General features: G+C 33.2%; 2 protein-coding genes across 8 annotated transcripts; one reads left to right on the forward strand and one right to left on the reverse strand.

Moving 5' to 3' along the window:
• The first annotated feature begins 236 nt into the window (after positions 1-236).
• Positions 237-4,353, forward strand: LOC117909279 (multiple organellar RNA editing factor 8, chloroplastic/mitochondrial). Its single transcript, XM_034823239.1, has 5 exons — positions 237-676; positions 1,020-1,117; positions 1,202-1,267; positions 3,337-3,539; positions 3,588-4,353. Exons 1-5 carry the CDS (start codon positions 291-293, stop codon positions 4,128-4,130), a joined length of 1,296 nt encoding a protein of 431 aa, XP_034679130.1. The 5' UTR covers positions 237-290; the 3' UTR covers positions 4,131-4,353.
• A 1,485-nt stretch (positions 4,354-5,838) lies between these two features.
• Positions 5,839-11,067, reverse strand: LOC117909640 (inner centromere protein). 7 transcript variants are annotated; one of them, XM_034823728.1, is made up of 8 exons: positions 10,950-11,067; positions 10,332-10,429; positions 9,744-10,165; positions 9,583-9,635; positions 9,215-9,252; positions 7,723-8,155; positions 6,754-6,986; positions 6,155-6,246 (listed from the first exon to the last, which is right to left on the reverse strand). In XM_034823728.1, the coding sequence occupies exons 2-8, from the start codon at positions 10,409-10,411 to the stop codon at positions 6,240-6,242; spliced, it is 1,266 nt and encodes a 421-aa protein (XP_034679619.1). In that variant the 5' UTR covers positions 10,412-10,429; positions 10,950-11,067; the 3' UTR covers positions 6,155-6,239. The 7 variants fall into 7 exon arrangements, 6 of the variants coding, with proteins under 6 accessions (XP_034679620.1, XP_034679619.1, XP_034679621.1 ...); XM_034823730.1 differs by lacking the exon at positions 10,332-10,429; XM_034823732.1 differs by lacking the exon at positions 10,332-10,429 and having other exon boundaries at positions 9,744-10,297; positions 10,950-11,064.
• Between the last annotated feature and the right edge of the window lie 4,351 nt (positions 11,068-15,418).

Consider the following 15,418-nt stretch of genomic DNA (forward strand, 5'->3'; position numbering starts at 1 on the left):
TTAATATAAATATTTTCAAATAAGTTGATTAAAACATTTTTCCTTTTCGAATTTATTAAAAATAACCAGGAATTTATTTTATTTTTATTAATTATTTTTTAAAATATATGATTAAATTTTTAACGGCTATGATGGGCACCTGAAATTGAAAAGGGCATCTGTGCAATAACTATGAATTGGAGGGCAACTCTGAAAACTTCTCTGTTGATAAAGCCTTACAAAAACCCTCAAAACCCTCATCTCCTCCATCACTTGCTATCCCTCTGTATCTCAGGGTTTTACAGAAAACCATGGCGACTCTGACTCGGTGTCTGGCTCGGTCGCTGCCCGCTCTCTCGTCTCTCATTTCTCGCTCCACTCCTTCTCTCTCCCTCTCCACCGCCTCTTGTTCCACTTTCTCACTTCTCCGCCTCCGCCCTCTCTCCGCAGCAGCCGTCTCCGTCCTCCGCCACCTCCCTCAATCGACTAGTGCACGGAGCTTTTCCACTCGCCAAACCTCCTCCTCGCTCAATGATCCAAATCCGAACTGGTCCAACCGGCCCCCGAAGGAGACGATCTTGCTCGACGGTTGCGATTTCGAGCACTGGCTTGTGGTGATGGAGAAGCCGGAGGGTGACCCTACCAGAGATGAGATCATTGACAGCTATATCAAAACCCTTGCTATGATTGTCGGAAGGTGAGATATTTAGGGTTTGGTTGCAGAAAAAAAAAAAAAAAACCAATGAACTTGTTTTTTTGTTTTTTTTTTTTCCAAAGTCTCTTCGATTTTTCAATGGTTAAAGGCTTTGTAGTATTCTATTGGTTTCTAAGAAAATTGAACAATTTTCGAAAACAGTTTCCGAATATTAGGGTTTTTGAAGGGTAGAAATACAGGAAACGGTTATCATTTCCGCTACCAAACAGGCCCTTATTTTATTTTTCTATTTACTTCTTATTGCGGTAGAAAGTAGCATTATTTTATGCAATGATTCATCACTTTTTTTTTTTTTGTTATGTTTTCTGTTTATGATCTTTTACAGTGAGGAAGAAGCAAGGATGAAGATATATTCAGTTTCAACTAGATGCTACTTTGCATTTGGTGCCCTTGTATCAGAAGAGCTTTCCTTGAAGATCAAAGGTGGGCTCATTTTTCCCATATGATTTATTTCTAGTGTTGCCCGAGATGATGAGGATTTTAATCTTTTGAAATTTGTTATTTCAGAATTACCTCGAGTCCGTTGGGTTCTTCCAGATTCATACTTGGATGTTAAGAATAAAGACTATGGAGGTATGATAATTGTAGGGTTTTGGATGAGGTTTTTCCCTTCGCCTGTATAGTATTTGAATTTATTCTATTCATATTTCTCTGATTCAGGACAGAATGGTTACTTCTTTCTTGTTTATTGTTTGTTACTTCTCCAATTTGTTATGTCTTGAAAGGTCATGAGAAACAGAAGTTGATAAATTTTGATCGGGCTTTCAGATGCAAAATTCATTTATTGAGATTAATGGAATTAGTTTATATGCTCGCAACTGAGTTTAGGTTAGAATAGTCCTTTCAACCCCAGTCCATATATGGCTCATGGTGGATTTCCAACCTTCCCTGTCAGAACACCGTGTTTTATTTACACTATTTGTTTTAAAACAGTTTTTAGAAGATGGTGCAATACAAGGTTAGACCATTGTTTGCATGTGAAATATGTTTCTTTAAGGGGGGAGAACCTTACTTACATAGCTTAAACATCTCTTATATAGAGTGTGCTGAGCAAATGTTAAAACCTTTTTTATTTGTCTAGTGCCCATCCTTTTCTGGCTCTCTCTAACCCCTATGGCTTGGGTTCATTGAGAATGTTGTCTAGATTTTTATTTCCTCTGCAGGTTCAGGACAGGTGCCCAGTCTTCAATGCTTCTTATTGCCATTCATGGATTTTTTTTTTTCCCAGTATGATTCTGTTACTTAAAATTGTAATTGTGCATGCTTGTGTTTTTACTCTTTTGATTACTACATATGTTCTTAACCTATGTGTCACGAAGATTTCTTTTTATTGATTAAAGGCCTTTCTGAATCCTCCCTCTTTATTTAGTTTTGTGTGAACCTCTGTTTGGTACCTTTTTTTTAGTGATTTATTTATTTATTTATTGTTGTTATTAATATTATTTTCTTTTTTTAGTAATACTATTCAACACATCATTTGTCTCCAATTTTGACCTTATGTTCTTTAGTTGATTGCTAATCCAGCTTTTTAGTGAAACTTGGTTGGTATCTAAATTTTGTTTCCTGTTTGTGTAAGCCTCAAGTAGCTAGGCTTTGTGAACTGGAAGTTTTATGTTTAAGAATATAATTAAAAATATTGATAGTAAAATAGAAAAATAATAAAATGAAAATAGTTTTACTGAAATATGTTTCGAATGTTTTTGGCATTTTTAGGATGTTATAAATATAAGCATTTGCTAGTATTGTAGATAGGGTATGGACAGGGTAATGTTTATCTTTGTAAGTTGATTGAAATGAACAACCGGCATCACATCATAATGTGCTAATTTCAACTGAAAGCAGAACATATATTATGTATGAATAGTTACAGTTCATGAATAGCCGGCAGAGCTTGTGTGATTAAGAAACAATCCTTGACTGTTTTCTAATGAAACAAAACACCCTTTTGAGTGTGGCTTTGGTTGCGATTAGAAAAGGGTCTGCAGTTACACACTTTTCCTATTGACTGACACTTCATGTTCCCAAAAGAAGCTAATCACCTCTATATCAGCACCATAATGATGAATAAACAGGTCAGTGTAAACTAAAAACCTATACTTGGAAAATTTTGAAAATTGAAGAACTCATGGGTTAAATCAAAACCCGAGAACAACGTTCCTTATAGAATGCAACATTAGTTGAGGTCTGAACAAAACCTTGAAGGATTATCTTGGATTAATGAAACTTCAGCCCTAGTCTTTTGCTTCTGTTGAAGTGGGGATTTTCTTGATCTTTCAAAGCCTGTATTTATAAGCCATTGAGTTTTGAATGTTGAAAATTCTGTGTATGGACAAGATCACATAACAATTTTTATTTTTTTTTTGTTGATAATACAATCTTCACTTACCTATAAATATTGATGCACATATATTTGGCGGATGACAGTGGTTGTGAAACCAAACTTAAAATAATGCTGTAATTTCTGAAAGCTGTGAATCTGTTGCTTGCAAATTGCTACAGAGCCATGTGGGCTGAGGGCTGACCCCTCCTTCCTCACTCTCTATTCTATAATACGAACCTTGAGTTGTCATTGTGCTGAAATTAGCAACTCAGTATGATATTGCATATGATTATTTTCTAATTTTCTCCTTTTCATTTGGCAGGGGAACCTTTTATTGATGGAAAAGCTGTTCCATATGACCCTAAATACCACGAGGAATGGATAAGAAATAATGCTCGAGCAAATGAAAGGAATAGGCGAAATGACAGGCCTCGTAATTTTGATAGATCAAGGAACTTCGAAAGAAGAAGGGAAAATATGCAGAACAGAGATTTTCAAGCTCCTATGCAAAACTCACCTCCCAACATGGGTGGAGGGCCTCCACCAAACATGGGTGGAGGGCCTCCACCAAACATGGGTGGAGGGCCTCCACCAAACATGGGTGGAGGGCCACCTCCAAACATGGGTGGAGGGCCGCCTCCGAACATGGGCATGGGTGGAGGACCACCGTCGAACAACTTTGGAGGGCCGCAGAACAACTTTCGAGGAGGGCCACCCAACAACTATGGAGGGGGAGCGCCACCAAGCAACTATGGAGGGGGAGCGCCACCAAGCAACTATGGAGGGGGAGCACCACCAGGCAACTATGGAGGAGGGGCGCCACCAAGCAACATTGGGGGAGGAGCGCCACCAAGCAACTATGGGGGAGGAGCACCACCAAGCAACTATGGGGGAGGAGCACCACCAAGTAACTATGGGGGAGGAGCGCCACCAAGTAACTATGGGGGAGGAGCCCCACCAAGCAACTATGGGGGAGGAGCACCACCAAACAACTATGGTGGAGGTATGCCACAGAGCAATTTTGGAGGGGGAATGCCACCTAACAACGCTGGGGGGAATGCTTCTCAACAACAATGGTGGAATGCTGATCAGCAACCTGGGAGAAATTCCCAATAGAGTTACTGCACCAAATGCAGAGGGTAAATATTTTCAATCATGAATGGTGGTGTTTCCATCAGTTCTCTGTATTTTTGTTCCAACCAATCAAGAGGTTCCTGTTAGCACCGAGATTAACATAAATAGACTTCTTTAGCTATAATACACTTCATATTACTTTGTTCATTGCGTTTGAAATCCTTCCTCCAATATATTCTCTCTAATGCATTATATTTAAACAGCATCCAAGGCATCATAAGGAGTTATGAGCTAGTTTGAATTAAATATTTTACAAATTAAATTTGAATCTAAGGTTTGTAAGACTGCCTATATCTGATCTTAAGGTGTTCAGGACAGAGTCTTATGGACAGGTAAAATGCTGATCCCATTGAGAGCTACTTGGGTTTGTGAACACAAGTTTAAACAGTAGGGAGTCAGATTCTAACTCCCTAGTTTTGATCTGTTGTTGTGTGCGATTGCCCATTAAGATTAAAGCCCTGCTTAATTTTTAGATGTTGTAAAGAGTTAGCAGTATCATTATTAGGAACGTCAATCCATGATTTGGTTTGTGTCATATGTTGGAAGCTGCTCTCTGGCTAAGAAAACCTTGGCCACCTAAGTTTGGATGAAATAGGGCAACTTGGAATGCCATGGTGGCTTTTGCTTGAGGGGGGATGGCACAGATGAGTTCCTTTTAGGGTTTGTAGAAAGTGTAATTTCCTAATGTATTTTTTTATCTAATTTATTTCTCAATTCTCTTTTATTTGAAAATGTCTTTATGTTTTATTAATACTTTTTATTCCCCTAAATTAAAGTATTCCTCTTTCTTTTTTCTTTTTTTAAATCTTATAGGTAAATTTTTGTCCCAATTGGGACTTGAACTTGAATCTCCCACAAACCCTCCCCATCCTTTACCACTTGAACTCAAGAGATTCTAACTCTTTTTTTTTCCCTTTGATTTAGTATTTTTGTGATTGAAATGAAGGCTTGGTATAAATGGAAAACGCCCAAGGAAACTATCACTTGGATGGAAAATGTGAGCTTTCCCTTGGCGATGGAAATGGGAGTGACATTTTCCTTTTAACTGCCTTACATGCTCATTGTGGAATGCGATATTATCCTTGCCCATTGGAGCTGGTTCCAGACTAATTTTGGAAAGGAAAAAAAAAATTGTCTTGGGATGTTTCTGTTACAAAAATTAGATATTTGGTAAACTTTTAGAAATTATTTTTAAAAATTTAAAGAAAAACTTAAAGTGACTTTCAAGACCATAGGTGCATTTTCTGAAAGTCATTTTTTACATGATCTAATACATTATTAAAGGCATTATGAAAACTTTTTTTTTTTCAATTGTATCCAAATATTAATTAATTTTCTTGAAAACATTTTTCAAAATAATTTTCTGCTCTTAAAAATATTTTTTTTTAATAAAAAAACTATTTTTTGAAAACTTTTTCTGAAAAATTTATTATAATATATTTTAATTGTTCTCATTTGTTTTAAGAATTATTTAAAAATAATAATTATATAAATACAAAGAATAATTAAAAATAATACATTATAAATAAAAGTTATTTTTTAAAAATATTTGAAAACATAAAAAAGAGATTAAAAACATTTTAAATTTGCAAACAAACTATCATCATAGAAAATATATAAGATTTGTTTTTTAAAATCGTTCTCAAAAACTATTTTCATAAATGTTCCCATACCCTAAGATTTTCATATATAATTTACAAAATCTTGAATGTTATCATTTCCAATACACACCAAATAAAACAATGGTTTTATAGACTCGTGGAGATATAAAACAGCATATAAATCACGCTTGCATATCCTCCACCATTGAGTTCCCATGAACTAAAAATCAATCAGAGCCTTTGATTTATGTAAAAGGGTCAATAATACTCTTGAAAGGTTCCCAAAACTGATCAGGTAGAATGATCAAGGACAACTAAGTTCTTACTTATTTCAACTCCTTCATCCTCTAGTCTGTTGGTACATGAGGATGAGCTATGATGAACAGCTTGTTGTGAACTGCTCCCTGGAAGATTTTCACTGTAGATCGAAATTTGCTTTGGTTCAAATTGATACCCGAAATGGGGTTGTTGTACAACTGATTTACTTCTTTCACCATCTGTTTTCAGGAAAAAGGTTCATCAGTCTTCTCCATGTCATGGAGAATAAAAGCAGAGTAAATAAAGAACAACAAAATCTGGACTAAAAGAAGAAGCAGAACAATGCTCATTTGATTACAGAAATGATAAAAGTCGGTCCATTTCTAAGCATCATGGTTGAATTTTCAAGTCAAGTTGACAACTTCATCACATTTAATCCCCAGTTCCCAAGTTTAAACAGTAGCAAATATCCATGATATGGAGTGATGATAATTCAGTCATGAAATGAAACATCCTTGAAATGAATGAAAATTTGGAACTCCATACCAAGTTGGGAATGGAATTGCTGTTGCAAGATGCTGTGATTTTTCAGTCCCTCCCAATGGACAGAAATCAAAGTGCAGAAAGAAATAGTAGTAGTAAGGAACTAAGAAGCAAATGAACAACATATAAAGAAACTGTCTCCTTGACCTTCAGACATGTTCTGTTTCCCATTGCTGCAAAGCAGTGGATCCTAAGCTCATTAACTCGATCTTTCACTGGATGGGCAACTGGGGGATAGCTCAGTCAGAGCTTCCCTCATTGCTGATTGTGCCCTTTTGCTCTTGGCAGCACGAATCTGATCTGCAAGAGAGACTTCTCTTTGCATTCTCTCTCTTTTTATGAACTCCAGATCCAATTTCTCACAAGCTGGGATGTGAGAGATAACCATCTCCCTTAGACTCGCAACTTGACCATTTATGGATTTCTTCTTGTGAAGCTAAAACAATTCAGAAAATAGGATCATTAGAGCATAGTAGTGACATTGGAAAATAATGGAAGAATTTCAACATGATTTCTGTATGTTGTATGGTATGGGACCTATAGACAGTTCCATCCGGGGGGAAGCCCTAACCTATGCACAAACGCAAGAAAGGGGAATGTGTATAATCAGATGCACAGGTACATTATACTAGAAAAATTGGCAATTTTATAAGGGGTTTAAAGAATAAAGAAATTAAGCAGAAAATTTTGTAATAGTTCCATGTAGAAACCTTATGGCATGTGTTATCTCCTAAAAGGAACCCAGCCTCTAAGGTATTCTACACCACACTTTTTGATAAAGCGGTTAGGCCAATATGAGTCTTGGGTTTCAAAGATAAACGCCAAAAAGAGGAAACATCCAATGGGCTCAGTATCAACTCAACGACAAACTTCACAGTCCAAATTCTCTCCCCAGTCCTAGGGATGAAAGTTTCAATTCTCCACCTCTTTATTTCACTGAATTTCCCTTTCCTCTGGCCTATTCCTACTTCCTAATCATGGTTCAACAGTTGAACCAACCTTCTACAATTTTGACCAACTGAATCCCCTTGGAAAAGACTGCTCTGATCTACTCACTTGCCCATCTGCAATGTATGGAAAGTTCATGTATAGGTCATCTACAAACAGGATGATTTCCATAATTTCCACAAGCTACAGGGTTTAAGGCCATCAGGATTTCAGGGCCTTTTTACCTTTGTTAATCTCTCTTTGAGTTTTAAGCCCTTGGCAACTGCTAACTCTTCTTTGTCTTCCTTTGATTTCCTAGTTGTCTCTCTCTTTATTTCTCCTCTTGCTTCTGCCTGCCGTTCCCGCTCTCTTCTCTTTTCAGCAAGCATTGCCATCTTTTCTGCTCTGGCCCGTGCAGCTCTCTCTGCTCTCATCTTTGCAAGTTCCTTTGCCTTTTTCTTGTTTTCAGCCCACTGAAGCTGTTGAAGAGCTATCTCTTCTTTTATCTTATCATAGCTATCCCAATCTAGTTCTTCTTGGTCACTCCCACCTTTCTTAGCCGCCTTTGCTATGCTTTCTGCCCATGACAGATAAAATTTCTCCCTTGACCGTTTCCATTTCAAGCGCTCTCCCCAGACCCGGCGGAGTGAAGACCGTATTTTTGCCTTGCTTTGTTCGCTGTAAAAGAGAATCAGGTTAGGCAAACTTGTTGGAGATGGTAGTGTAAAGTTCAATGAGTCAAATATCCATGATGAAAATTGGAAAGGAAAAAAAAAACCTAGATAATGCACTTTTCAAGCTATGCTGATCTTCGTAATCTCGTATCAATAAACAAGTCCAAAGGTGAACTGCATTTGAAACCAAATTCAAGAAGAATGGCTGCTAGCCACAGAAATGAAGTAATGAAAAAGATCAGTGAACCTTGAGTCTCCATACAATTTGCATGCGAACCACCATCAGAAAAGAGTTAAAAGGTTCATCTCAGAGGGTGCAAGTGTCCTTAAGAAATCACCATAGCCAAGCACCATCCTTTAGTCCTGGCTAGTGTTCTCAAAATGAGACTGCTGCAACCTATGGAAACACTTGATGGTTGCTACTTACAATCTTATAATTTCGAATCAAATTCCACAATGTCAAACAGAGTTATGCTTCTACCTCATTTGAAAGATAAAAAAATAAAAAAAAAGCCACGGTTACAGGACATGCACTGACTATAATTGTTATTGCAAATACTACAAAAGAACTATGATTCCCACAGAAACAATTGTAGTCCATTAGAAATAATCATTTCATGACCATAAGATGTCATTTTTCAATGGCATTGGACCCAAGCACGCTCTTATATTTTTATCAACCTGCATGTGTCAATACCGCTTCTGGAATGACTGATATTTGATTCAAAAGTTTACCTTCTCAATTCTTGTTCTACATATTTTGAGTTTCAGATTCACACAAACTTCCACTAATTTCCTTCACCCGGATGTAACCAAAGCTTAGCCCAAACTAGTATTAAAAAACCTTAAGTCATCTCACCAGTTTCTTAAATTTCTCGTTTCTAGTTTTAGCAGCTTATAGCATCTCTGAGGTGGAATGAATAAATTTCACCATTTTGGAGTAGAAAACCTTAATGTCAAATATAGGGTTTTTAAAGAGTAAGGACTGCATGATTATTTCCAGATCAGAGATCATACAAGTAATTCAACTTTACATTTCCTTGGTGGATGAGGGAAAAAGTACCTGTGAGTACGGGGACATTCAGACATCTTCTGTCTAACCTGAAAGTTATGAAGCAAAACATTAGAAATTTTTATGGAATCTTAAAGATTTTGACTTTGCTTATGCTGTGTGAATAGTCATGACAAGACAAAAGGTAAACAAGGAAAGTGAGCATAAAAGTTTAGGTTTTGTTTGTCAAGTTACAATAGGAAAGAACCAAAGCCTACAGTAAGAAGAGCTACACAGACATTGTAAACAAATGAAAATCCATATTTGGCAAAATCAATCCTGCTTTTTGTATATATTTCTCAAAAAATCCATATGAACACAACCAAAAAATTAATGAAAAAAAAAAGTCCCAAAACTGAGTGGTTCTTACATGACTTCACCTTGGGATCTCTCAAGGCTTGTATTGTTCTCTGTCTGATCTTCTCACGAGTCTCTGAAAATACACAATAACAACTTCAGAATTAATTAACACTGGAGTAAATCCTAACCTTTCTTAAAAATCCCAAAGTTGAATAGAGGATTAAATTCCACAAAGGGATACCTGCACTATGTTTTCTGCCTTTATTCCATGGAACTCTACCTTTGTTTGCTAGACCTATCTTTCTTCTTCTTTGGCTTTCCTTACAATGATCATTGATATAAATTTCACCCGAGTTGGAATAACTATCCAACTGAACCACCCCATTCAAAGTATGCTTCTTAGATGAATCTGCCCCAAGTTTTGACTCCCCACACTCATCAGAATCAAGTGTTTCTCCTGCATTGACGCTCATTTGCAGTGCTCCAAGAGAGTGGAGTCTTGAGAAGGAACTACTAAACCCAAGAGAGGGAGGCACATTCTTCATGACAGAAACCCGAAAAATTGATTGCATTGTGCTTGGTTGCAAATGTGTGCAGTCCACCACATAGCCAAACAGCGGCCACAAAAGGGTGCCCGGAACACATTCCGGAACAGACAATCTCCTGGTAGAAATCCAAATTTATGATTAGAAACAACCTTCTCATAGGAATAATGGAGCCACCCACTTGCAGAAACCAATTTTTCAGCATTCTAACTATTATCCACAATATACACATTCCGGAACAGACAATCTCCTGATAAAAACCCAAATTTATGATTAGAAACAACCTTCTCATAGGAATAATGGAGCTAACCACTTGCAGAAACCAATTTTTCAGCATTCTAACTATTATCCACAATATACACATTCCGGAACAGACAAGCTCCTGATAAAAACCCAAATTTATGATTAGAAACAACCTTCTCATAGGAATAATGGAGCTAACCACTTGCTGAAGCCAATTTTTTTCAGCATTCAAACTAGCATCCAAAATATATTTACCTATCCATCAAAGCATCCATGCGATAAATCTATGTCCAATATCTATGGTTATGAACACCCATATACATTTTCCAAAGTTTTCATCCAAAATTTTCCAACTATTGGTACTAAATTTCCACAATTTTTTCTCAATCGATGCATAAACTCAATCCATTTACTCCCAAACAGGATAAGATAAGGCCAGGTGCTTGGTAATATTCCCGACCCACGTTTTCTTTATCCATTATGTGAGGACCCAAAACAATAAAAAACACAAAAAAGAAAACTTCTTTTCCTCGAATTTTCTAAGCACCCAAACAGAAAGTTCACTAGAGAAGAGAGAGTAGAAATTGCAGGGAAACCCATTTCTGTAAATGGGTAAACTCTACTGAGCAACCCCGGGAGAGAGAAAAGGAGGAACTTACAAATGAAAGAATGGCATTTCAGAGAGGATGATGAGTCGTGGATTCTCTTCTTCTGCAAACAAACAGAGGGGGAGAGGGATTTTACAAGGGCCAGACGTTTTCAGGGTAAGAAAAAGTTTCCAAAGAAATCCAAACCCATGAATCATTTAAAAAAAAAATAAAATATATATATATATATATATATATATTCGTGTTTTAAAATAAAAAATAAAACATTACATATATAATTCAGTTGGGTGGAGTTGACTTTGAAGTATTTTTATTTTTATATATTTATATTAAAATAAAATAAAAAATCAAAAGATGATAGCATAAAAAAAAAATTATTTATCTTTCACTAAAATGTAATTATAATTTTAATATTTTTTACTTATTTAAAAATATGTAAAATTTAAAATATTACATACACAATATAAATTTAAAAAAAAAAAAATTAAATAACATTTGAGTTAGTCTATATGGCTTAACCCCTCGACTTCAACTCAATTCAAGTTGCATTCAGAATCAAAAAATAAAAAAATAAAAAAACTTAATTCAAGTTCAACTCTAATATTGAATCCAATCTCAATCAGTTGAAGTTTCGTGGAAGAAAATCATCAAAATTCAAAGTACTCCCCATTTTTTTAACAAGATTTTTTTTTTTTCCCTATAGAATTAAAATACTTCGAACATACTCAGCCAACGAGTAAGATCATCCATATATACGTGTAGATTAGGGGATTTGCCTCTGAGCCTCAAGTCAACCTCTCTCATCCTCTCCTCCCAAAACCTCCATCTGTTGCAGTCAGCCATGGGTGCCACTGAAAAGGAAGACACCGCACCACCAACCTTCGCCAGAGCCACCCACAAGACCAGCCCATCAAGACCCAGAAAAGAGGTGGAGGTTGCCGTCGGTTCGCCTTCATGCATGCTGTCTCCAGAGTCATATGCTGCTCTAATATAGGAGTTTTGGGTCAAAATGACTCATTTTTGAAACTTAATGTTGAAAACGGGCACATTTTGAAACTATTGTTCAAAATGGCCTCTTTGATGCCACGTAGGCGCCACATCATTAAAAAATATTTTTTTTTCGTCATTATAGTGAGAGCCGCAGTTGGGAAACGCGGCTTCATTTTTGTACTAAAACCGCAGTTGGCAAACGCGGCTTTAGTTCATTTTTATTTAAATTTAAAATTTAATTAAAAAATTATTAAATTACAATTTATGAATAAAATTTAAAAATATACTTAAATAATAAATTATTTATATTTAAATTTAAAATTCTAGTATTACTTCAACAAACATAAATTGATAAATAGAAGATATTATAAATGAATGTTTTATTTATTAATAAATTAATAATCTTAAAATAATAAATTTATATAACATATAAATAATATATAAAATTGTATAATTTATTAATTTAAGATATTTAATTTGTTAATTTTTAAGATATTAATTTATTTATATTATGATAAATTTATCTTTATCGAAATAATAGTATAGTAGTTAATAACTGAGATTTCAATTATAATATTTTTTTTACTTTCAAATTTAATTAAAAACTATTAAATGACAATTTATGATTGAAATTTTAAAAATATACTTAAATAAAAAATTATTTATATTTAAACTTAAAAATCTAGTATTATTTCAATAAACATAAATTGATAAATAGAAGATATTATAAATGAATATTTGATTTATTAATAAATTAATAATCTTAAAATAATAAATTTATATAACATATAAATAATATATAAAATTGTATAATTTATTAATTTAAGATATTTAATTTGTTAATTTTTAATATATTAATTTATTTGTATTATGACAAATTTATCTTTAACAAAATAATAACATACTCTTAAGTCGTAGTTGTCATATATAGATTTTTTTACAAAATTAGTTAATGAAATTAATTACAAAAAAGTCTACTACAAAATGTAATTTTTAATAGTTTAATTAAAGTCACAAAAAATATCCATTAAACATTAATATAGTGGAAAATAAAAAACATATATAATCTCACATGCCTCCACAAGGAGAAAACCTATGTGTAACTGATACTCTCTTCCTTTTTGGACGCCCCTCTCTAATTGTAGCAGGTACTGCATATGACACATGAAGAACATCTGTCTGTGATGGGGCTAGAGCTGGAAATAGAGGTGGTGGTGGAATCAGTCATAATCGCCTTCACATAAATAATAACAAAAGGTTATTACATAAAAAAAAAATTATATTTATTTAAGTAAAAAATAATACTTTATGGTCAATGATTCATAAAATACAATAATAAAGCTAATAAATATTGGAATGTAACAAAGCTTCATGTCTAAATACCAAGTTCAACTCAACTGAAAGCAATGTATAAGCAAATAAGTGTATAAGTAAAGAGTAGGATGATATTATGAATTAATATTATTTTTGTGGTCCAATAAAATGTTTTACATGTGTTTGGGTTACAAACACGTTTAATTTATTTTTATAATTTCATAATTAGGATGAGATTAACTTTTAATATTTTTTTGATAAAATGAAATTAATATTTTTATATTAAAAATTAAATTTTAAAATAAATATGTGTTAATTATGTTAATTCTTTTACAACTCAAAATTATCTGTTAAATATATTTTTTAAAATAAATATATGTTAAATATGTTATTTTAAATAAAAAATGAGATTTTAGTAATTGCAAGAAATCCACCCTAGTTCACAAGCTAAGGAATAATTTTTAGAATATACAGATTTTGAATAGTGAACTCTAGTACCTCCTAACCACACAATCAACCATAGATTAGGATCCCCACAAAATCAAATGTGTAATAAGAAAAAAAATCAACCAATACGAGAACTACCTAAGATGAAGATACAAATATTCTGAAATTTAGGTTGAGGATAAGAAATAATACAAAGAAAGTGAAACAGTGACGTGGATGAATTGACAATACCTGCTAAAGAAGGGAATTAAATGAAATCCTAAATTACTCTATAAAGTGCATTTAGGTAATTTTGCAGATTTGGCGTTTTTTAATGTTATTAGTAAAAAATTGGTACTTGAATTGTATTCATAATTTGAAAAGTTTTTTTATTGAAACTTTCTTCTTAAAAGAAGTGTCAATATTTCTAAACTTTCTATTTTTATAAATTAATCTCTTTTCTCTTAAGTTTCTAGTTTGAGTCTTCAGAATTTTGAAGTCTTTGTTATTAGAAATTTTATTCGAAGGTGTTTCTATAAAGTAGGATGTTAATTCTAAAAAGGTAGTTTTTGTTTGTTTTTTTTTTTATTTTTTTTTATTTTTCAAAGATTTAGGAGTTCTCAAAAATGAACAATAGTCCTAACAAGTTGCTACATAGGTTAGGTTTGCTTTCCATAATTTTTTTTAGTTTTAAGGGTTCTAAAACTTTATAAATAAGGCTAATGGATGTAAAAGGGGATGATGATTGATGATCCAAAGATTTTTATTTTTATTTTTTTATGGGTGCAAATTTTGCAATTTTCATGGTAGGACTTGATTATTTTACTTCTAAGTGAGACTCCTAGGGCCTATGTAAGTTTGTAAGATTGCTTCTTTATTTTTTTTTTTCTTTTTTTTTTTTATTTTTTTTTTCCCTACTATTATAATTTTATCTTTCTTCTCCTTAAATCTCAAAAGATTGAAGTCCTAGTCCGCCTATTTGATTATAGAAAACCATCCTAGTGTTGTCAAATATCAAGCAATCAATTACACACAAAATGTAATCACAACATTCAAAAGATCACCAACCAAATCACAAATGAAATTTAATGTCAATGAAAGTACGTATTTTCATCTTTTGAATGATTCATAATGATCATGATGATACAATAAGTTTCTTGATGAACTTAACACTGTCAAAGAGTTCTAAGCAGGATGAAAAATAAATAAAAAGTGAAATCATGACTAGTTAGCAACTTAGCTTACCTCAAGTGAATCAAGATGTTCCAAGGTTTCAATAGTTATATTATTATCATCCATTATTAAGTATTTACTTTGACTTTTCCAATCAATATAAAAAACAAACAATAAAACAACTATTCCAATTCCAAAGTTTCAAATTTCAAACCAACCAACTACCCTTTTGATTTGAATAATTAACAATTACTAGGGTGGGTCCCCTTGTCTTATTCAAAAGCCAACAATTATCTAATTGAATTTTTTTTTTTGATAAATAAAGAGAAATTTTTCTAATTGAAATTTGATAATTGATTAATGAACATAACGCATAACTGTGGTATTATGTTGACTTGTTATGAAATTAAATAATATTTTTTAACAAAAATAAGATATTAAGTAAATTAGCAATTGAAAATATGAAAATAAAAATAAATAACACTATATTTTATAAAATTTATTTAAAAGTGAAGTATTTAAATATGATATATTTATAAAAATGACTCTACTACACCTTCAAACTTTAATTCTTATATTCATTTATTCATTTAAATATTCAAATATATAAATATTTT

The sequence above is a fragment of the Vitis riparia genome, chromosome 19 (genome assembly GCF_004353265.1).
Source record: "Vitis riparia cultivar Riparia Gloire de Montpellier isolate 1030 chromosome 19, EGFV_Vit.rip_1.0, whole genome shotgun sequence".
Lineage (NCBI taxonomy): Eukaryota > Viridiplantae > Streptophyta > Magnoliopsida > Vitales > Vitaceae > Vitis > Vitis riparia.

What these genes read in the sequence shown, in the direction of transcription:
- LOC117909279 (XM_034823239.1), top strand. Translation starts at nt 291, where the DNA reads ATGGCGACTCTGACTCGGTGTCTGGCTCGGTCGCTGCCCGCTCTCTCG. An exon ending in CTTGCTATGATTGTCGGAAG is followed by an intron (nt 677 to 1,019) that starts GTGAGATATTTA and finishes GATCTTTTACAG; the next exon opens with TGAGGAAGAAGCAAGGATGA. An exon ending in TGCAAAACTCACCTCCCAAC is followed by an intron (nt 3,540 to 3,587) that starts ATGGGTGGAGGG and finishes CCTCCACCAAAC; the next exon opens with ATGGGTGGAGGGCCTCCACC.
- LOC117909640 (XM_034823727.1), bottom strand. Translation starts at nt 10,471, where the DNA reads ATGAGAAGGTTGTTTCTAATCATAAATTTGGGTTTTTATCAGGAGCTT. An exon ending in TCCATTATTCCTATGAGAAG is followed by an intron (nt 10,166 to 10,331) that starts GTTGTTTCTAAT and finishes GATTTCTACCAG; the next exon opens with GAGATTGTCTGTTCCGGAAT. An exon ending in GAATGTCCCCGTACTCACAG is followed by an intron (nt 8,156 to 9,214) that starts GTACTTTTTCCC and finishes TCTCTTTTACAG; the next exon opens with CGAACAAAGCAAGGCAAAAA.